This window comes from Passer domesticus, chromosome 17 (assembly GCF_036417665.1).
Source record: "Passer domesticus isolate bPasDom1 chromosome 17, bPasDom1.hap1, whole genome shotgun sequence".
NCBI classification, from domain to species: Eukaryota; Metazoa; Chordata; class Aves; order Passeriformes; family Passeridae; genus Passer; species Passer domesticus.
In genome coordinates, this window is record NC_087490.1 from 8,182,463 (window position 1) to 8,204,444 (window position 21,982).

General features: G+C 41.3%; 1 protein-coding gene across 2 annotated transcripts in view; it reads left to right on the forward strand.

The window, feature by feature from the left end:
- Positions 1-21,982, forward strand: part of GALNT9 (polypeptide N-acetylgalactosaminyltransferase 9) — a 129,330-nt gene that overhangs the window by 23,185 nt on the left and 84,163 nt on the right. The window contains exon 2 of one of the 2 annotated variants that reach the window (XM_064392127.1): positions 1,307-1,487. The exons of the other annotated variant lie outside the window; for it this stretch is intronic. Coding sequence (XP_064248197.1) covers positions 1,307-1,487 — 181 coding nt within the window. The remainder of the gene's footprint in view (positions 1-1,306; positions 1,488-21,982) is intronic. 2 annotated transcript variants of the gene reach the window in all.

A 21,982-nucleotide genomic window follows, 5' to 3' on the forward strand; every position in this document is an offset into this window, starting at 1 on the left:
CAAGGAAAGACATTGTTTGCAGTGAGGTGAAAGAAAATTCCTTCTCAAAGGTCTGAACTGCCCTCCTTACTGGGACTTAGAGAAGCAGTCCCACGTTTGAACTGCCATGTGTGTTTGTTGCTACCAAATGCTGACAGTTTCTTTCTTTCTTTTTAATCATTTAGTTGAAATAATGGCATTTTCCTCTTGAAAAAGTCTTGATTTGAAAAATGTTGGGCAGGTCAAGCTCTAATTGCTTTACTTGGTGTCATAAATGATTTGGGGGAGAGTCACACATTCCTGTATTGTGTTCCCAGGGTTATTATAAATAATTTTATCACTTATAATGGCTTGTTGATAGTGAGCCTTTGGGAAAGGAGAGCTTTGACATTAAACACAAGATATTTGAGGAGCTTATTTATGAGGATTCAGCACCAAATTAAATGCCTGTTGCCATGGAAGAGGTTCCTGGTGATGTGATCATACAAGCATTTTTATGTTGGTTTAGTTTTGTTTTATTTTTATTTTTCAGTTGACCAGTGAACAAAACCTGTAAATGCATTGTTAATTGGCTGATTTCTCAGCACTTATTGAGTGTCCAAACTTTCTGCTGCTGTGAGCTCTACAGGGCTGAGTACCTTACATATTTCATTTGTCAGATGTGAAGTGCAGAGGAAATCTGGAGTGATTCCCAGGTGGAGTGTCAGCTCCATTAAAACATTTTAGCACATCTTTGTGGCAACAGGCTGGGCAGGGTGTGTATTTGAGTCCAAAGGACCCATCTGTTGACTCAGGCAATGAAATCAGATTTATCCTGTATTTCCTACCCAGCAGAAGCCAGTCCATAGCTGTGTCCCCAGCACAGGAACCAAACCTGGACCAGGGCTGCAGAGGTCCTGGAGTCACAGAGCAGGTACCAGAGCTGACAATAATGTGGAGTTAAACTGGCACACCCAAATGTGGTAGGAATTCAACATCTCTCCTTTAAAATGAGTGAAGCTTTAATGGGCTACACAGGGAAACCCTCCAGTTCTAGTGGGGAAAATTTTTTCTTAATTATCTTAACAATAATTAGCCATCTTGGAAAAAGAAGGAATCATGAAAGCTGCTAATTGATTCTTTATAGTTTGCTCATTATGCACAGATACTACAAGATGTGTTGATTTGGACTTTGGTTTGAGAAGCTGAGGATAATTTCCACAGAGCCACGAGGGTTTAAGAGCTGGAAGTTCAAATCTCATTTACCTGAAAACATTCTGTGTCACAGAAGAGGTTCTGTCTATACCCTTTATATTAATAATTTGATTTTTGTATCTGTTTCATTTAGGTCTGGCAAAGCCCATGGGATTAGTTGAAGGTCCAGGAGGCTTGGGCCAGGGGGGAATGGCTGCTACCCTGAGAGATGATAGCCATGAATCAGAGACTAAGTATGAAGAATATGGTTACAATGCCCAGCTCAGTGACAGGATATCACTGGACAGGTCCATCCCTGACTACAGACCTAAAAAGTAAGTTGAATTCTGCATTATTATTTGGAGTAAGGGATTGATTGTTGTTCTGCTGACCCATGGTGCCATTCTTCTCTTCACATCCCTTCCTGGCTGGAATATGACAGCAGTTACTTGTACAGATACCCCTGAGCTGAGTGGAAATGAAATAGACCAACTGCCATCTCAAGCATGAAGTGCCAAATTAAATGCATAGCTAATTCTGTCAGTAGTACATTAATATGCATGTTCAATGCCTCAGATCAAAAATTAAATCAGGATATTAGTGCTTTTTGGGTTTGGTTCATTTAGAAAAAGCCTGCAGAGGTGGAAGATTTAGTCTGTGCTTCTTGTAGTCACGTGCAGTGGGAGGGGGGCAGTGCAACAAATACTTTATAGTCACTGGTCCTTTAAAAATAACCCCAGCTTATCAAATCAATTGTCTTTAATTGCATTTGATATTCTTAGAATTGTTTAGTCAGGGTTTGCAGTGTGCTGAAACATGGACTAAGTGCAATCCATCGGGGTCCTGTAATTGCAGTAAGGTTTTTTTTGTCTCTGGAATGTGTGTCTATTTTTATTCCACTGTTTATAGTCTTCCCACGCCTGTGCTATGCTTGACATTGCAATTACATGTTTATTATTTGCACTGATTTATTATATTTTGTATTAAATAACTTTCGAATCTTTCATATTTATGGAGTTATATATTTTCCAGATGAGACATCCACACTATCATCCCATGAATGACAATCAGTAATGTCTTAATGCAGAGGAGATCAGCAACAATGCCTAGTTGCTCTCGGGAGACAGAATTGAAAAGAATACTTAATTAATTTCTAATAATAATCTTCTGTTTTAAAAGACCCACTGGGGCTCCTAGGCAGAACTGAAAGTTAAATAAAAAAGTATCTTATTAAATGGTGAGAAAAGTTTAGCCAAGCTAAACAGCTGCGGTCTGTGAGTAGATTACAATTGAATTAGGGTTTTAGGCAGTTCAAGCTGCCAAAACCAAAATTTCAGCCTAACTACAAATTTCTTTAGCTGTGTTATATATTAAACTGATCTCAGAAGTATTGACTCAGCGTTTGTTTTCTCAAACCCTTGCTACAGAAAAGAAAACTCGGGTGTCAGAAGAGGCAAAGAGAAAACAATGTGCTGCCTTGATACCACATTTGGTGCAAGTACACATTTGTTCAATGGTCTCATCTCACCTCTCTTGATGTATCATAAAAATCCATCATGGAATTATGCTGGGGAAAGAGAATTCCGTAGTTATGCAAATATTGGAGCTGTGCATCAGACCTGGCCCAGGGACCCTAAAGTCAAAGTGAAGTTTCCCCAATGAAGGTTGGTGAGGTTTGACCTGGCTGTTATTTGCTGCTGTGGGCAGGGGGATGAGGATAAATGAGATGTGTTCTGCTCGGAAATACAAAAGCAAAGGCTGCAGAGATCCAGCTCAGCAGTTGTCAGAGGCATGAGACCATTTGCAGTGCAGAATGTTTCACTTCAGATTATGCTCTCCCACAGTTTTGCTTAGAAGCTTTGATGAGTCACTCAGAGGAGCTTTTTGACATTCTCATTGTGGATATCTCATCAGGCCATGCCACATGATTAAATATCTGTGTTACTGGGAGAACTGCCTCCCTTGTCACATTTGGACACTCCTGAAGTGGTTCTAGTCAGATCTAGAAGCTGTAATTGATGCACTTGCCTCTGGATGAGTCACAGGAAAACCCTTCAGACTGAATTTGTGTGGAAAATGAGTGGGAGTGTGGAGAAGGCAGAAGGTCTTTGTATAAGGAGACTTTTGCCCACTTAGAAGGTTTGAGAGCAGCCCTGAGGAGGATGTTGGGGTGCTGATTTACCTGGAGCTCAGCATGGCCCAGTGCACTCAGAGTCCAGAGAGCCAAACCTGTCCTGGGCTCGTCCCTCCCCATGGGCAGCAGGGAAGGGAGGGGATCCTGCCCCTCTGCTCCACTCTGTACTACACCCACCTGGAACTGCACCCAGCTCTGTGGCCCCCAGCACAAGAAGGACATGTACCAAAGCTGAGCCTGACTCTTTGCTTTGGACACTCTGCTCTAATAATGTTTTAGAGAGAACTGAACCTCCATGAACTTGAGACAGACTTTGAGCTACCACTCTTGTCCAGTTTCTGTGTGCAGACTTGCCCAGTGGTCTCCCCTCTCCACTGCTGAACTTGTCAGTTTGCTTGTGATTTATATTCATGTAATTCCCAGAACTGTTCCTTTTTTAAAGGAGAGGGATTTTCATTTTTAAATTGAGGAGCAAGGTAGAATCAGTGTCTAAGGCCATGTACAAAGTCCATGGCCAGCCTGTGAATAAAAACATCTGAATTTGCATTCCCAAAGTATTAAACTCTGCTTTCTCCCCATTCTGGCTTCCATTTCAAATATTCAATCTATGTATTTTCACAAACCAGTATTAAAGATATGAACTGGGAGAATTTATACTCAAGTCTACATTGCACAGGCACAATTTATGAAAGTAAACATGATTTCAGTATGCAAACTCAGGACTTGTAATATTCCAAGCTAGATGAGAAATATTGTATTTTACTTCATTTGAACTCCCGTCTTACCATTGTCCACTCTCTTATTCTGATAGAATAAGCCTTCTACCCCATCTACAAGCATAGGTTCATAAACATTTGGCAGTATAATTGCTTTTCAGGAGGTATTTTCATCCCCATGCAGCAAATTAAAAAAGATGTTGCACTACAGAGGTGCAGAGTCAGCCAGCGTGACCAAGAAGGCTCCTAAATTGGAGTCACCTCCCCTGTCCTTCCACTGCAGCAGGCTCAAGCCTGGGTGGCCACTCTGCCCTCAAGATGCTTTTCTCACATTTTGTTCTGCTTTCCTACCTGCTGCTGCCACTGCTTTTATTCCTTTTAGCTCAGAAACCTTTCCTTTAGGATACAAATTTCTGTTGGTACAGGAGACGAGCATATTGTGTTTGTGTGCCAAATAGAGGCAATGGCAGTAAACTTCTTGCTTGTGATTACAAGTCACACAATAATTACAAAATAACAGTTTGATTCTAGCATGGTATGATAAATATATCCCAGCTTTTTCTGCTCAATATCAGAGATTTTTAAATATCTCTCAGAGATGTATAAATTATATAATATTTGAAGTTTTTCAAGGGCTATACCACTGTAGAAAATATGTTGCAGGGAGCTCAGAATGTTTAATGTCATGATTTTTCTTCACAGCAGTAAAGTATTAGCAGGACTTCGAGGCCTCACTAAGACATCTTATTTCTTCTATGAAATGGAAGAAAGAAGCTTTTCTTGTAAGGAACAGGTTATTTTTGTTTTGCAAGCAGACAGCTAAGCAAGAGCTTGTTCTGTGCCTCTCTGGGAGAAGCGTTATTTGATGGTGAAGTGTTATTGGAGTAATTTCCATATATGTTCTTCCATATATAAAATGAGTGTCATAATTGAAAAAACCTGAGCACTGAGTGAAAATAATCTCCTGATGCCAATGAACCTTGTGTGTAGGAAAGCATAAGAACTTGTATTCCTGGCAGCTATCCCTCCCAATATGTGTAGGTGTGGAATTGTCCTGAATCCTGCCCCTGGGAATGCTGTAAAATCTGCTGGGCTCTGTCCATGCCTCTTTGACCATAATGTCAAAGGGAAAATGTTTGACTGAATAGTTAAAACCAGACCTGAAGCAACAGAGCTGAGATTTGGGTGGAGATTTTGCACTTCCCAGGCTCAGCAGCCTAAACCCCTGCAGGCACTGGGCAGAGGAGAGCAGGTACGGCTACAACAGGCTGGCAGAATTCCTCCTCCTGCCCTCTTTGGGGAATAACAGCCTCCACTGCTGCCAGCTCTAGCCAAAATATCAGCCCCTGCTCCAGTAACAGGATCAGACTCAGCCCTTCCCAGTCATGCATGAAGGCAGAGGTGCTGAAGCCCCATGTGACAGCAGATTCTGACTTTATCAAAGTTAAAGAAAGTACAAAAAAGTCCAAAACCTTAGGGAATGTCATTCAAAGACAGGGGTAAAGGCCCCAAAATTTAGAAAAGTTGTGTTTTTTACAGTGTATCATGCTGGAAAATTGGGAAGTGTCATCTAACCAGATGCTTTCAGACACAAGCATTGTCTCTCAGGATAACATCAATTCCCCTGTTCTTTTTGATGCACAGGCTGGATTGCAAGGGGTTGAATTGAACAGGTGCAACACCTGTAAATCCAGCATTTTCTATCTTTCTATCACTTGACTTTGCAACTTAAATAACTTCAGGGCTTTCTTTACATGCAGGACACATCTACACACGTAGACACACACACTCAGGCACTTGTCAAAACCACTTGCTGTCATGCATTATGCATACTTTTGAGAAAAGTTAATATGATCCTGCAGCTTCCATAATGGCTAAATTGGCTTTTACACAAAATTGTTGCTGCTCGGTGAGGATCTTTAATTTAACTGATCTTTTTTTGAGCAACTGGATGCCGAGTGCATTGTGGCAGTTCAGTGATAACAATAATATTAATATATGGATTCAGTCTGCTGGCTCTATCAGCCAAAGAAGATATTTCTTTGTGTTACGGTCATGGACATTTGTATTGAGAAAATTCAGCCCTAAAGAACAAACTTATTAATGCCGTGGCAACTCAGGTCTTTAGCCATAAAACGCAGGGAAATCTGGGTCTTGAGGAAATTGCTTTCATTTATTCAGCTCTTTTATGGAGGCAAGCATTTTTGTGGTTTGCCATAGTCATTTCACAATAGCAAAAGAATTGCATCTCTAGGGCTGTGAAGTGTAATTAATGGTTCAATCCACTCCATACCTAAGGAAAAGCTTTTTTAATTACCTATCAAAAAGAATTCCGGAATTGATCAAATTGTGTTACCAAGGGGGCAAGCTTGGTAAACAGACCTCTGATTTGTTCATTCAAAGGTTTAATAACAGCAGCTCCAGTGAGGCCAGCAGCTGGGGAGCACCCTGCTGCCAGAGAGGGTCCTCAGTGCCCAGTGAGCTCCAGCTGTCTGCAAAGGCACCACCACCACCTTCAGCTCTGACCCTTTCTTTTGGCAGCAGTTCTCTGTGGAGTCCCTGTGATATTTCAGCCATCAGTCAGCAGCTCTCTGGAGCCCCATCATGGGTGTGTTTGCACTTTCTCTCTGCTGGGAGGAGGCTCAGTGCTGGGCTTGGGTGGCACTGGTCGTCAGCGCTGTGCTTGGATGACCCACATCTGTCACTGTCATATTTTTTGAAAAATCCTTTCACTAGGATTTTCTCCTGAGAAGCCAAGAAGCCTCAGAAAAGAAATGTAAACAATAACTATCTGATGGCTGTGGAATGTGGTCTGGAGATGATTTACCAACAGGTGCATCTTGGATTGGTCTCATGTGAGTTCTTTTTACTTAATGGCCAATCACAGACTCTCTGTCAGGAGTTTTTATTATTCATTCCTTTCCTAGCCTTCTGATGTATCCTTTATTCTTTTTAGTACAGCTTTAGTATATCACTTTTTAATATAATATAAAATCATAACATCATAAATCAGCTTTCTAAATATATGGAGTCAGATTCATCTCTTCCCTTGTCCCGGGATCTGTGAACACAACGACACCACATCCTCTGCTGGACGTGGCTGCAGGAGCAGGGCACAAAGGCAGATGGCTTTCACAGAGCATCAGCTTTTGGGTCAGTGCAGTGGAGAAGGCTGGGTCTGGGGTTATTTGGTTTTCCCCACCATAGCAACTTGCTCTGCCTCATGACCTGTTTTTCAGATCCTCTGGGGATGCTGGGTGTTCTTTGAGCCACTTAGAGAAATGACACAAGAAACTCCAAATTAAAACACACCCTTAGGATTCTTTCCAGGTTAGCCAGAGTGCAATGTAATGGGCCTTTTCACAAAGAATATTTGAAGTCCAGAGCTTTCCAGGAATCAGAATTTCTGATGAGCAGAAAATGACAAGTGAAAAAAAAATCGCCTAAAAATATTTTGTGTTAGGCTGAACATCTTCTGTGAAATGTCTGCTTAAACAAAGTGTTTAGACCAATGAAACTTTTAGTCTCCCATTAAAAAAAAAACCACTCTTGAAATGATGAATTTTCCATTACTAGCTTCTACCAATACTTTCAGATTAAATATCGGGTCAGAGTAAAATGAAACATTAATTGAAATTAAGCATTTCAGTTTTTTTAAGTAGAACAATGTTTCACAACCAAGGCATAGGCACGATATTTTGATTTCAGTTAGGCTTATTTTTTTATAGGAAAGCATTTGACTTTTTTTTTGCACCCACTCTCAATCAATCTAAAAAACCATGCTAAAATTCTGAAAAACCCCTTTTTTTTGGCCACTCTGAACATATGACATAAATTGAAGCAGAGAGAAGGAAAAACAGAGATAGAAAATGGAGCAGACAGAATTACCTCTGGGCAAAAGATTAAGATTGTTTATTGGAGGGCAATTCAGTAAGAGATGAAACTAACTGAAGTGTTTTAATGAGATCCCAAATCAATGTCCAGATGTGGATTTTGAGCAGGGCGAAGGAGAGAGGTGCAGACACATGCTCTGGGAGTTTATGAAGCTTTGTCAAGTTACATGGGCTGGGCATTTTCCTCGGGCTGTGAATCCCCTACAAACAGCACCTTTGCATGCACGTTATCTGTGTGAACAACTGGAGATGCAGCCCCAGAGAGACGCAGCCAATTTCAGCTGAATTTTGCCTTGCCCAAGAGCAGGAGGAACTGGTGTGGACTGAGTGAATCCCTGTGCTGCTTCCTCTGCAGTGAGCTGGGCTCTGACCAGCTCCTCCTCAGCATTTGGTGTTGTAGTTCTGACTCAGATCATTTGGGATATCAGCTGACAACCTAAATTCACTCACACGGCTGCCCCTGGGCCAGCTGTGCTTATTTGTGCATCCCTGTGTACGCCACAGGCTTGTCACTGCCTTTTGGGAAATGTTTCTTGTTTGGCTGTAAGGGGCTCAGACTGGAACTGTGCAAAGCCCTCAAAGAGGAGGAAAAATTCACCTATTTCTTTGGCTGGGCAAGAAAACTCTGAGGAAATCATAGGTACTGCTCTGTATCAGCACAGTCTCTCTGTAGCTGTTGCTGAGTCCTGGAGTCATGACTGACCCTGTTTATGAAGGTATTTCAGGTCTTCTCCCAACCTCTGCTGGAGCTTTGCCCACCTTGCACAAATAATGATTGATTAGGTGGAATGTGGGTTCAAACCTTGGTCTCCCAAGTCCCAGACCACCTTTAGGTCCTTGTATCTTTAGTTAGTTGTGCAATGTTAAATTATTCCAGTGGGAATACTGAGGAACAGGTTAAAACAGTGACCGTGTTTCCCAATAATAATAAAAAAATATTGAGAAATCTTCCATTCCCTTTTTGAGGCCAGTAGCAGAGTTTTTTGCAGGACATGGCTCGTGAGCAGAGCCTCCCCATCGCCAGGCTCCATGCTGTCTCCATAGCAGCAGTGCTGGACACATGGCAGTGCCTCACAGTTATTTCTGATATTCGATAGATGTTTTCTCTGGCTTTTCCCATTAGATTCATTATTGATTCCCTTTTGTTTAGTGCTGCGCTTTCCAATTAAGTAGTGACTTTAATTATACTGCAAAGTGTATAACATAGGTCTTGATTATTAACACTGACCCGTGGGATGAAAGGAGCACCAGAAAGGATAAATTAAAAAGAACCATAAAAATGAACAACCTTTTCCAAAAAGCCACCTTATGTTCAAATGCAGTAATTTTCCTGTTCTACATTTTTGCAGTGCCTTTGTGTATACTAATTGTTGAAGACAAGTTCTGCATGACTGTCAGCACTAATAAATGTAGATTTAGTGAAGGCTGAATTTGATTAACTAGGGAGTATGAAAAATAACTGATTGCAATGTTGTGTTTAAATGCAGCGAGGCTGGAAGCCATTCCCTGCAATTTGTCTGCACCAGAATGTACTCTTGAATACATGAATAGTTTACCTAAGCTGGGTTGCATAACAGTGATGAGAAATTATACATCTAATTTGGGGTGATGGACTTGGCTGCCTGTGTAGATGGAGATGCCATGGCAGCATTGCTTTTCATGTACAGGGTGTGATGTCCTCTGCAAGTCCCTCCTTCAGGAACCACAGGCAACCAGATTAAATAGGATTGCAGGTGAGTCCAGCCCAAAGTGCTCTGAGGCATGCAGAAACAAGACCACATTTCTGTACTAGCAACACTCACTGAAGAATGGCCTGCCAGCATGGGCAGCCTGGTCAGCTGGGAGGAAAAGAAACAGTGATCAAAAAGCTGCTTTGCATCCCTCAATTTTTCTCATCAATCCTCAGACTAAATGTGTCTCATGTGACCTGCACACTCACCTTAAGCACCACTGGTTTGTTTTTTTTTTCCTTTTAAAGTATGCTTTAGAGACTGTGGTAATTTTTTTTGAACTTGAAACCAGAAAGCCACAGTATTTCCATGACAGAAAGAGTGTTTCCTCCTAAAGAAGAGCAATGGTGGGGTGCTGTCTACAAATTCTATGAGCTGTTCTTTCATAGGTAAATGCAGATCTGTAGTGCAGAAGCACTGCTGAGATCCAGCCAGGACTTGCAGCTGTGTGCTGGCATTTCAGAATTTCTTTCATTTCCCTCCCCTGAGCCCATGGCTGGTTGTTGCCTGCTATCACTTCCAGGGAGAAAAGGGTATTCCTGTAAATTTCTGAACTGTCATGTTATGTTACACTCCATGATATCACATTACAGGATAAAAAGAAGTAACAGAACAAGACAGGCAATGAATTCAGGGTGGTATTTCTTTTCCTTTTATGTCTTCTTGCATGTACCTCTGTTACACTATACCTGAGATCCTTTGTAGGGCTTTGAAGGAGTTCTAATGGTTTGAAATAATATTTCCCATTTCTTTCTTAAAAGGTTTATGTAAATTTAGTTCTGCTGCAGTGTGAGATATGTATTATCTCCAGATGTCTTCCTGATGTAGCTTTAAAAATTAGTGAGTTCTTATTTTATTTGGATATGTTTCACAGTCTAGGAAAGTCAAGGTTTCAGGTCACATAACCTCAAGGTTTTTAGTTGTTGTTTGTGTCTTTGTGGTAAAAACATGAACAGGCCAAAATGTCAGACAATTTACTCTTCTGTCTGAAATAAAACTGAATTGTGAACTCCAGGTTGATGCAGTGTTTCATTTTAATAGTGTCAGTTCGTGCTTGTTTTGCCTGTGTCTCCTGTTTTGAGTGAATTTAGTGCTAATAAAAGTGAGAGACTCTTAAAAGTAGCCAGAGCCAGAAGTACCTGACAGATACAGGCTGGCAAATGTTAGCTGCCTGTCTTGGGTAACTTGATCTAGATGCTTTCCAAGGTTTGGATTCTCTGAAACAGCACCTGCCAGTTAAGCTGTTTGAAAGTTTTATGATATTGAAGCGTGAGGACTTTATTTTCTGTTCCTGCTGCTTTCTGAAATGTTCTTGTCTTCTATTACATTGCTTCTAGACCTTCTGCTGTGGTCTCAAAACCAAACCACAGTCAACCCAGGCCACCTTGCTGGATGCAGCACCAAAGGAGCTTGGTCTAAGTGCACCCACAATTTCAGGTGGTGTTAGTGTGTCAGGATTTATCAGTGAGGCTCTAGGCAGCTTTAAGTTACTGGAGATATAATCTCTGTGTATTACTTCTGCACAAGCTCCCTGTTTCTCAGCTTCTAGAAAAAAAACCCTCTGGAATTGCATTTTACCTGTGTGAGATGCCTTTAGGTTGTCAAATAGTTCCTTAATTAGTTTATTTTCTTTTTTGCTGCAGGGGGTGAGTATATTATTTGTTCTATGCTACCAGACTTCTGTTAGTCTGCATTTATGCATTTTGTCTTCTGAAGGCCCCAGCAGAGGGCTGGCCTCTGGGGTGGTGTGAAAAACACTTCTCAAGCAGACACAGTACTTCAGACTTGAATAATGGTGGAATATTAATAGCAGCAATAATAATTAAAACAGTGTACTAAAATACCCTGGGGTGTTGTTGCTAAGTTAGTCTGTACCCCTAAAATTTCAGAGGAAAGGCTTATTTCCATCCACAAAGTGAGCAGTTGTCTCATTCAGTGACTGGAGAAAGCTTTCATCCCTGCCATGGATGTTTCATTAGGACACAGCTCTCCCAGAGGGTCATGGTGAAGTTTACATTAAACCCAAGATAAAAATGACATTGAAGCTTTGCTCCTGTATTTTCTACACTGCCTGAAAACAAATGCTTGACCTCTAGCTACTCCATTGGCTTATTGCCTTGGAGTTATTAACCCGTGTACCAAGAGACAGGGAATTTGTGTTCTGTTTGCTCAGGGAGGAGCACCGCCCTCCTTTGCCTGACAGAGCTGGGAATCTGTGGAAGCACTGGGGGGAAAGTTTCTCTAAGTGCAGGGCTGAGCAAACAGCCTGGAAGGATCTGGTTGAATGTGTGTGTCTGCAGATGAGGGATGAGGAAGGGCAGGATTGCTGGGCACGCAGGTAAGGGTACTCACTCCTGCCTTTCTCTGTGGTGGCAAATCAATTTAACTCTGCAAACACTGAGGATGCGAATTTAAAATGCTTGTGGTCTGTGGACAAAATGGAAAAGATACCAGACAACATGAAGTGAAGAGGGAAGTAGTTTCTCAGCAGGCTGGTTTGGGCAGGAACAGTGCAGGAGCAGTGAATTGCTGCAATGGCCAAATCTCAGAGCCAGGAAAAGGCTCTGAGTGTCCTTGGCCTGCTCAAATTCACAACTTTAAGTTTGTTGCCTGGTCTAGGACGTGTGCCTAATTTCTGTCAACCTGAGTGAAAAGCAAGCACATGTTGACCTGTTTTTTTCTTCAAATTAGGATAAAAGCTCATAAATATAAAAAATCCCCACGCATTGCACTGTTTTGCTGTTATAGTGTGTGCTCTAGGTATTAGCTGTGTGCTAGACAGTAAATGTGGCTGGATTTTTAAAAACTTTTTTCACTTCTGAAGGTAACCAAAGCCAAATAAAATCACAAGAGTTTTCTCAAGTTATACAAACTGAAGCAATATAAATAGGTAGAAGGGAACTGTTGTTAACATTTAACTTCTAAGTGCATGAAATTGTCGAATACTGTGCTGTTCACCTCTAACTAGCCTTTAATTTAAACAAAAGCTATAAAAGTGCAATTAGGCTCTAGTCCAACGAAGCACTTAAATATGTTCCTAGTTTTAAGTGTGTGAATAACCTCAGTGAAGTTAAGACAAGCTTAGGTGCCTTCCTTGAATAGGACTTTTCACAGAGTAGTTGTAATGCATAAAGAACGACCCTGCAAGTATCACTGGGGAAGATGTAGGGAGAGTAAAGTCCCATCTGCACTTCAGGATTTGGCTGCTCTTGCCTAATGATTTATCCTATGGGATCCTGACCTAGAGCTCATGGAGAGCTTTGGATGTGCTCCATCATCTGATTGTCAGGCAGCTCCTACCCACACACAGCACATGCACCTTCCTTTGTCCTCTCTGCCTGACTCAGACTTTTTATGAACACTCTGCTGCTGCCACCAGGCTCTCTCCTCAATCCCATATAAAGCATCTAAACATCGTGGATTTAATACTCCCATTTTCAGTGCTAAATCAATGTTCTTTATGCATTTGTTCTTGGAACACTGCTCTATTTGAACCATAATTCCTCCCACATACCATAAACTTGCTTCTGTTTTTACTCTGATAGGAATTGATCATTTAAAGTAGGAGGAAGCCCGTGACTACTGTTCAAACATTTCAAGGCTATTGCTGGTTAGTCTAATGAGCTTGTGCACCACCTCAGAAAAGTGCTGTGATTACCAGGGGAGCATTACCTTTCTGGGCTACAACCAGCCTTGCAGCGGTTGGGACAAGCCAAGATTAAAGAGCTTCTCACTACAATTTTGGCAGGCAGTGGTGGAGTTTATCCAGTTTATGGCTGACCTCCCATTTGGTGGTTCACTCCTCCAAATATCCTATATTTGTACATAGGTAGAAAGAAACGTTCTGCTGCATAACTGAATTTGACCAAAGATTAAAGCTGGTCCCCTGTGAAATACACTGGAGCCTATTAAAGAAGGGATTGTTTGCCAAACGTTGTTGTATATCCTCCCAAGACCATAAAAAACATTGTTAGCTGAAGTGATAGTGGAAAAATATTGCATTCCTCTATTCTCCTCCTTACCACTACACTGCAACGTGACAGCAAACCCTTAATGAAATTCATGAAGAGCTCTGCAGCAGTTACCTTGAAAACTTTTTTATTGCCCTACATTTCCAGGTAACACTCTGATACTCAGCCTCTGTCCAGCACCAGCAACACCAGCTGAGGCAGAGAGATAGTCAAAATTAAACAAAAGTATCTGGAATTTTTAATGTTAAATACTTGCAGTACATTTTTAATAGTCAAGGATAACTTCCTGTATTTACATATTATTATCTGAATAACAAATAACTTCAAAGGTACAACAAACTCTTCTGTGCAAATGGAAAAGGGTGAGTTTACTCTTATGCGTTATTTACTGAAAATAATTCCTTTGATTTCACCAATTCCACTGTTTTTCACGATGTCTGGCAGGGGCTCAGTAGGCAATAGGAGAGGAGGTGGCACCTTCAGATGGGCAACCTGCTGCTGGGTATCTGGGGTCTTACCATCTCATCCCCTGCAGACATGCTGGGATTAATTATCCCTTGCCACAAAGAACCTTTTTGGGATCTTGATGCGTCACCTTGAGTGGAAAAGCACTTCTTTGATGGGAAAAGTGCTAACAGCCACTGCTGGAAGTGCAGCAAATGGCTTCACATGGCTTGCTGGAGAGCAATGACCCTTGGTGGCAGCAACGAGGAGTGGGGACACTGGGCAGCAGCCAATTTTGTGAATGCACACTGGAAAACATCTTCAGGCTTTCTGGGTGAAGGAAAGATGTTCTCTTTGTGAACCTTCCCTGTTTGAAATATGAGATCTTAGTTTTGGCAAAGCTGAAATGAGAGTGTATATTCTCTCCTCCCTGCAGAAAACGTGGTTCCCAAAATTTAGTTTTCAAAAAGTTGCACAAATGGTGGTGTTTTCCTGAATGTATTTTTCTGATAAGATCTTCAAATCAAATTGACACAATGCCTTTAGTTTGGCCTTTATTTAATACAGTTTCATCAGTTTCACCAATTTTTATATTTCACTTCAAAGAGCTCTCCAATCTCAAAGCAGAATTTTCTAAGATTGCCTTTATGGCTTTTTTAAAAGACAATTCTTTTCTAGTTTTTACTTTAAAAGGATGCAAGCTAAAAATCCAGTTGGAACAGAGGCAAAGATATTTGCAAAACCTTGAGAATCACTAAACAAGCCATTTGTTTTAATCACCTAAAACGAGGCAGAATACATGTCACTTGGAATTTAGCTGAGCTCCTCCTTAAATTTAAGTGCAGCACCATTAAAAATAAAGTTGCACAGGGGATCTGTTTTCTTTGGGGATTTTTGGAAAGCATTTGAAAGCAGATTTCAGCCTCACCATTAATTTCCAATGAGCCTAATGCTTTGTGATGCAGCATGCATACAGCCAGAGGCAGATCCGGACAGGCACACTGGGGGATAGAGTGGAAATTTTTTACAGATGGTATTTCAAAACATATTAGCGACTCAAGTTAAGTTACCAAAAAAAAAAAAAAGGCAAAGACTTTTTACTACAGAGGGATGTGAGCACGAGCTTTGAGCCATTTTTCATGTTAATAAAGAGGCTTGTTTTAAAAGTGATTGAAACTAGTTTTAGCATTTTTATATGTATAAATCAATAAGGGTATTAGACATAATGGCATGTTTCTGGTATTGTTTGCCTGAGGAAAACCAGAAATAGCTCACTGAAATAGAAGGCCTCTTATTTTATGTGTGCAGCAGCTACTTTTGAAGAGTCTAATAATCTTAAATATAAGGGTTAATATTCTCTACAAGTAGAGTCATCTTGCTGCATATGTTAAGTATGCATATATAGTGTGCTATCAGTCACTGATTGACAGTTCTCAGGGCTTTCTACTATAAATATAAAAATAATTTGCTTAGAGAAAAGAGGAATTAAACCAAATAGAGCAAACGTGTTATAAAACAAAAGGCACAAACATGTGTTGAGTTTTTATGAGCAGAGCAATTAGTCACTGTTGTACTGGCCTGGAATTTAAAAGAAAGGAAAAAGACAAAAAACAAATCTGTCATTCTCAGGGAACCCTTGTCCAATGTGTGTTGTTGAAAATTCATGGGGAGCTTTAACCTACCTGTGTCCAGCTTGAAAGGGCTCTCTCCTTCATAAAAATATTACTGTAAATTTGGTCTTTCCTGTAGAAAATAGGACAGTGAAGAGTCCTAAGGTACAAAAAATAATTATTTTAGGAAGGCTGCTGCTGTTCTTCAGTCTGCAAATCCTACAGACATCAAATCCAATTGTCCAGCCTGGGAACGTGGGAAATTCCCATGACCAGATGTATCCTGGAAAACTCATTGCACATTGCAGTCATTTGTTTGTGGTTGACATGAAAGGACATTTTTCCTTGATACAGGAAATATATGAAGTTAGCTCAGGTGCAAGGACTTGGCCTGGTTTCTTTCTGATGAGTGTAGGGGATTTATTTCTAGACTTTCAGATGCAAAATAAGAAAAAAATATGTGAAAAAAGCTGGTGGGAATTCCCAAGTATGGAGTAGATTTAAGATCTCACTTTATGAGAAAATTATAATCAACATCACTGTATATGAGAAAAGATGGAGAAAAGGTTATTTTAGTGGATTTCCTCAGACTTGCAGCACCAACAAGAATTGCACTGTATCTTGTACCTGCAATTCTCAAAAAAAATTCAGGAAAAAGGTGTTGATTTTTCTGCTGTAGGATATTTCAAAATGGAGGCTGTTCCATAAGGACAACAGTCTGGGAAGAAGGTATCTTCTGTTATCACTATAATTTCAAGGCTTTTTCTGAAAATGGCTCATTTCTTGCCTTACTTGTAAAAACAATCTGCTGATTTTCTTAAGGTGCACAGAGCACCACTGCTGTCTTTTACAGAGTTGTATTTATATTATGTGTTCTTAGGAAATTAATATATATTTGAATATATAATGAATATATAGGAAATTAATTTATATTATGTGTTCTTAAGAAATGTCCCTGAGCTGCAAAATAGGGGAAGAAAGTAAGAGCAAGCCTTGAACTCAAAAATTTTCCATTTGAGTTTTTGGCTAGGGCAGGAAAATCCACCCTCAACAGAAAGAGAATGTTGTGCCATAATACAGTTAACATCCTCTGCTGAGAAGGAGAATTAATTAGGAAGGAGTTGGAGCCTCTGGCTGACAGATTCATGATCCATGAAGCTAATCAGTTTTGTGGCCTGTCACTGCTTCTGCTGCAGACTGGTCAGCAGCTGGATCCCATGCTGGGGAACGAGGCATTTGCAGCTTGTCACGTCTCCTCTGTCGTGCCAGTGTGGAAGAGGAAGGTAATGTTAGTTTATTTCTGCAGCTCAAAAGTTACTATTGCATCCAGCACTAGCTGTAAAGCCTCAGTGGGTTTCTGGAGAAAGAAATCAGGCACTGAGCTAGACAGTAAATTTAGTGATTTAGCTGTGGTAAATCGTCTGTGCCTATAGGAGTCACAGCAGCATTTAGGTGCTAAAAGGCACCCATGTAGGTAAGATTAGTCTGAGCCTTTGGTTTAACAGGGCTCAAAATACATATTGACCTGGTGATTAAAAGTAGTATTTGTTAGCATTAAAGAGAAAGAGCTCAATAATCTTTTAAAATATTTATCTTTGTCCTTTCATTGATCGTGTACCAAATAAGGAGCTGTTCCAACTTGTTCTCCTGCTGTGGCTATAAAACATGAACATAGATCATTCTGAAGCTTTCAAGGTAGAGATCATGTAGGGGTAGGGATAATTTTTTTTTTTTGCCAGAACTGCAGTTGTTTCTTCAAGCCCAGCAATTTCATCAAGTTTGTGAAGGAGAGAAACCTTCAGTCATCTCCATCCCAGTAGTTCATTGGAAAAACATATCTTGTATTAAACACTTTAAAGATTCATGAAGCAGCTTTAATTTTGTTTGCATTTCTTCCTGAAGGGTAAAGCTGTCAGAAATCTCTAAATGCATTGCTTAATCCATTTCCAAACTCAGTATATTAAGGTCTGCAAGCAAAAAACTCATTTTTGGAGTTTAGCAAGTTTGCAGACAGGAAAAAAGGGCAGGAGAAATAGAGCAGGGAAGATGTTTCTTTTTTTTATTTTATTTTGGTAATGCACTGAACAACCTGCATAGCTGCAGTGACAGTCCTTCACAAAAAATAGTGCAACCCAAATGGACTGTAAGAGCAGCCTGATAAATAGAGAACTTCACGTGTTTCTCTTGGATCAAATACAAATTGAGTAAATACATCTATCAGAGAATGGAGGTTCAGACAGAAGAAAATTTCCTTCCCTTTAATGCCTCCAAGCTTACAAGCTTGCCATGAGCAGGTTCATGTGCAGCTGAGTACCTTTTGTTTTCTCATGTCCCAGTTTCTGATCTATGACCTTTTTATGTTAGTACATAATTTTTTTCCCCAAGTTTCTGATTTGCCAACCAAAGAGCTTTTCCTGTTTTCTTGTGCCTGCAAGACAGTTCTCACAGTTGGGCTCAGGAGGCTGGCTGGGAAATGTTCATTTAAGGAGCCAGTTCAATGTAAGGGAATGAATGAGTAAAAATCATCTCTAGAATAGAGAAAAATGATCTGAAAGGAAATACCTCTGGGTTGACAGCCAAGCTCTGCAGTGGCAAATACAGAATGAGAACACTCAAAGACCTTTCCCAAGACAACAGCAGGATGCCCCAGGTTTGATGCTTGGCATGTTTTATGAAAGGAGCCTGCAGGGCTGCTTCACATATCAGGTCTAATCCATCCTCAGCTGGCCCATGGCAGTGATTAGCCATGGCATTGTCAGCCTTTGCTGGAATCCCTGGTCCTGCAGACATCAGCAGTGTGTCCCTGCCCAGGTACCTGTGTGCCCTGGAAACCTGGGCTCCTATGCTGGTTGTGCTCTGTGGGTCCTGCTGACAGTTCTGAATGCTGATTTAAATCACAGGAATATTGAATGTAAGCTATGCCTGCCCAGCTCTCACCATCTTTAGCTACCACAGAGGTCAAACATACACTCAATTCTTCCCAAACTCAGGAGTGTTGGATGTTAACAAGGCTAGGTTTCAGCTGTCAGTTGCTGAAATTGTTCTTCTTCACACAGTGTGGTGAGACCTGGTGCAGAGAAGTGGAGACTGTGGTGGGATCCAGCTCCCTTCCCTGGCAGAGCACTGGGAGCTTTAAACATTCAGGCACTGCACAGCATCGGGCCTGGAAAAGGGATGATTAATTTCCAAATTTCTTACTATGGTTCTGTTGGCAGTAGGGCTGAAAGATTATGAAGATGTGCCTCGCTAGTGCATTTTGTACAGTTTGATTTCTTTTCATTCTGGTAATTTTCTTCACCAAAGAAATAATACAAGTGGCTAGTCTTGTACTAAGTTGCCCCATCATCAGCTCATAAGTTTCTTGCCTGATGATTTCCTCTGTGTCCAAGCTGCTGCTCCAGCCCTTTTCTGCAAGGATGCCTTTTGGCTTGTTGGAAGTCAACAGGCTTGTTACAGCCTTCCTTTCTCCTCTATAATGAACTGTCCCCTGCTGCCTCCTCCAGGGCCAGTCCAGGGCTGCTCCAAGGAGAACTCTGTCACTCTTGGTGTCCCTTGCTTACAGGCAGCACTGGCTGACCCACTGCAGTGCCCTTGTCAGCCTCTGGCTGAGCAAAGGTGGCTGAGGTGACAGCCATGGGTGTGCTCTGGCAGCGTGAGGCTTGCTAATGTCACTGCTTGGCTGGGAGTGTCAAGCTCTGGTTAGAGTTTCTTGGAATGAAGGAAGTATTAACTGTAAATTGCTGTGGCTGGTGTCTAATTAGAGAACACTTTGGGAAGAACTCGGCCACAATCCAGCAAAGCACTTAAAGCACCCACTGATTTTTAAGGAAAGACACCTTAACTGGGATTGCTCATGCTCTCAAACGTCATCACAAGTGTTTGGTAGAGGACCAGTAATTTCTCCTGACTACCTCAGCACATCAATCTCATTTTGTGAAGTGACCTAAGGAGTTAGGAGTTCAAGGTTGACTTGAAGTCTGCAGGAAATAAACCCTTAAATCACTGCTGTGCTTTGGAAAGTGCTCAGCTGGACAGCTGCTTTTGCTGTTCTTCATCCTCAATGCAATAAATAAATTTATGACAGCTTTTAAACTACTGCTAAATTCTGAGGTTTGATTTTTCCCATCTAGGTGTTCATGTTGCAGTGGCACTACCAGAGATATTCCAATATATTTTGTTTGGAGTGCTCTTTCCAAATGCTGTCAAAATGCAGTTTTTCAACTATGTCCTGCTAATAGAAAAAAAATGGAAGAACTGACAGACAAAGGTTGCAGTGAGAAGTGATAGGCATTACTTCATCCAGGTGGAATAAGAAATTCAAACCAGCTTTTTATCTAAAGCAGTCCCTGATGCCCCACACTGTTAGTAATTACTGAGAACTAAGGCATGAAAAGTCTTGTGAACCAGCAAGGCCATGGAGCCACACTTGGGACAATAATGCATTGATTTAAAGTGATTAAGAACAAATAAGTTAAAAATTAGGAGGTTATGGTTTAGGTGTGCTGGTTTTAAAGCTAGAATTAGATAATTTTTTTCTCAGAATGAAAGTGGGAGGATGACAGAAATGCACTGGACTTAGTCCCATTTGTAGTTACCCTATCAGTCTGACCAGGAACTCGTGGCTGGGTGCCCAGGTGTTTCAGTTCACTTGCCAATAAAACAAATACTTTTTACTCAGAAACGTTCAGCAAAATTACTAATTCTCTGAGGTGTTGTAGTATTTCAGTGGTTCCCTGACTGTTCCTAGGAAACTTCAGTCCTTCCACACATGCCTCTCTATTTTGGACATTTGTGGTGGTCCCACCTTTCCTTTAATTGCTTGTCCCTTCTGTAGTAAGTGCTGCTTTGAGTGACCTCTCATTCTTGCTGTAATTCCTCCTCCTGTGCCACAACCTCTTGTTTTGTCCCCAGATGATGCCTTGTGAAGGCTGACCTAGAACAGAGACTAGACAGAGCTAAAGAATAAAGCAGGGATTTATTAAAAGGCCTTAATGGATCCACCTTGGGCAGCACAAGAGCCCAGCCAGGGCCACACCCAAGATGAACCAAAATGGTCACAAAATGGATGACTGGTCACAGGGTCTCTCACTTTTATAAGCTTTGGTCCATTTGCATATTGGAGCTAATTGTCCAGTTATAGCTTTACCTCATGCAGTCCCATCCTTCTTGTTTTTCTCTCTTCAGTCCACGTTGTTTATGCTCTTGGGCCTGAAATTTGGATCATTTGTCCTTGGTCCCCAGTTAGAGAAGGAATTGTTTTCTCTCCTTACTCTGTGAAGAGAGCTCACCATCCCCTAATGTGAAGCTCAGACCCACACAGTAAAGCAGCACAGAATCTGAAAAATATAAAAGCTAAAACCTGAGGCACCACAGATGGGTTTCACACTTTCCTTCCCCCCCTCCTTCTCTGCCAGCTCTGAGTGCTGCTGCAGGACCCCAAGAGGAAGGATGGCCTGGGGTGGGCTCCCTCCTCTGCCTCACCTGCACCAGCAGTGCCCCCCCTCCCTGGGGACTGGTCTGATTTCCTGAGGTGCAATTTGGGATGTGTGGGACTCTAGAGAAAATTGCTGCCAGGTAAAAGATGTCCCTCATCACAGGAAATCTTGCAAGGTCCATGTTTTTAGCTGATGGCTCTTTCCTGTTATGCAGTATTCCTGATGCACTTCTTTGATAAGTCAGTGTGCTCAAGAGGAAAATTGCATTCAAAAGAGAAATTCAAAAGAGAGGGCTGTGTCAGAACATTCATGCCTCCTGAAAACCTCTCTCCTTGTTCCAGGCATATTTTTAGGCTGTGTAAGAATGCTGCTTAGCCAGAAGTTTTACACAGTGGTCCTCTGTGTGGCACAGGCCACCAGCAAGCTGCCAGTAAGTAGCTATGGTAGCACTGGAATCAATGATGAGTGCTCAGGTCTCTGAGCTAATAGTGCTGGGATCAGGAATTATGAATAATTACATTTTACTAGAATTCATAACTGACTTCCAGAGGTTACTCAGCAGTCAAGCATTTGTCACCTGCCCTATCCCCATGACTGCTGATAGTGGGGAAAAAAGTGATTGTTATGCCAAAGTAATGAGCATAGAGGTCACAAAGTTTGATAAGAGCACGAGAAGTCATTTTCTGTGATATCATTAGCAGTATTTTAGAGAGCAAGTTCAGCAATTGCTATGGTAATTCTGGATGGCTTTTTGACTGTGAGAACAGGTAGGTAGTTTTTAAAGTTAGTCCCTTTGCTAATGGGAGAGAATCCCACTGAAATAAGGCAGTGTGGTGTTACAGAAGGGCATGGGCTGAGGACTTGGGAAGCAGGAGCTCTGCTCTGTGCTGTGGAACT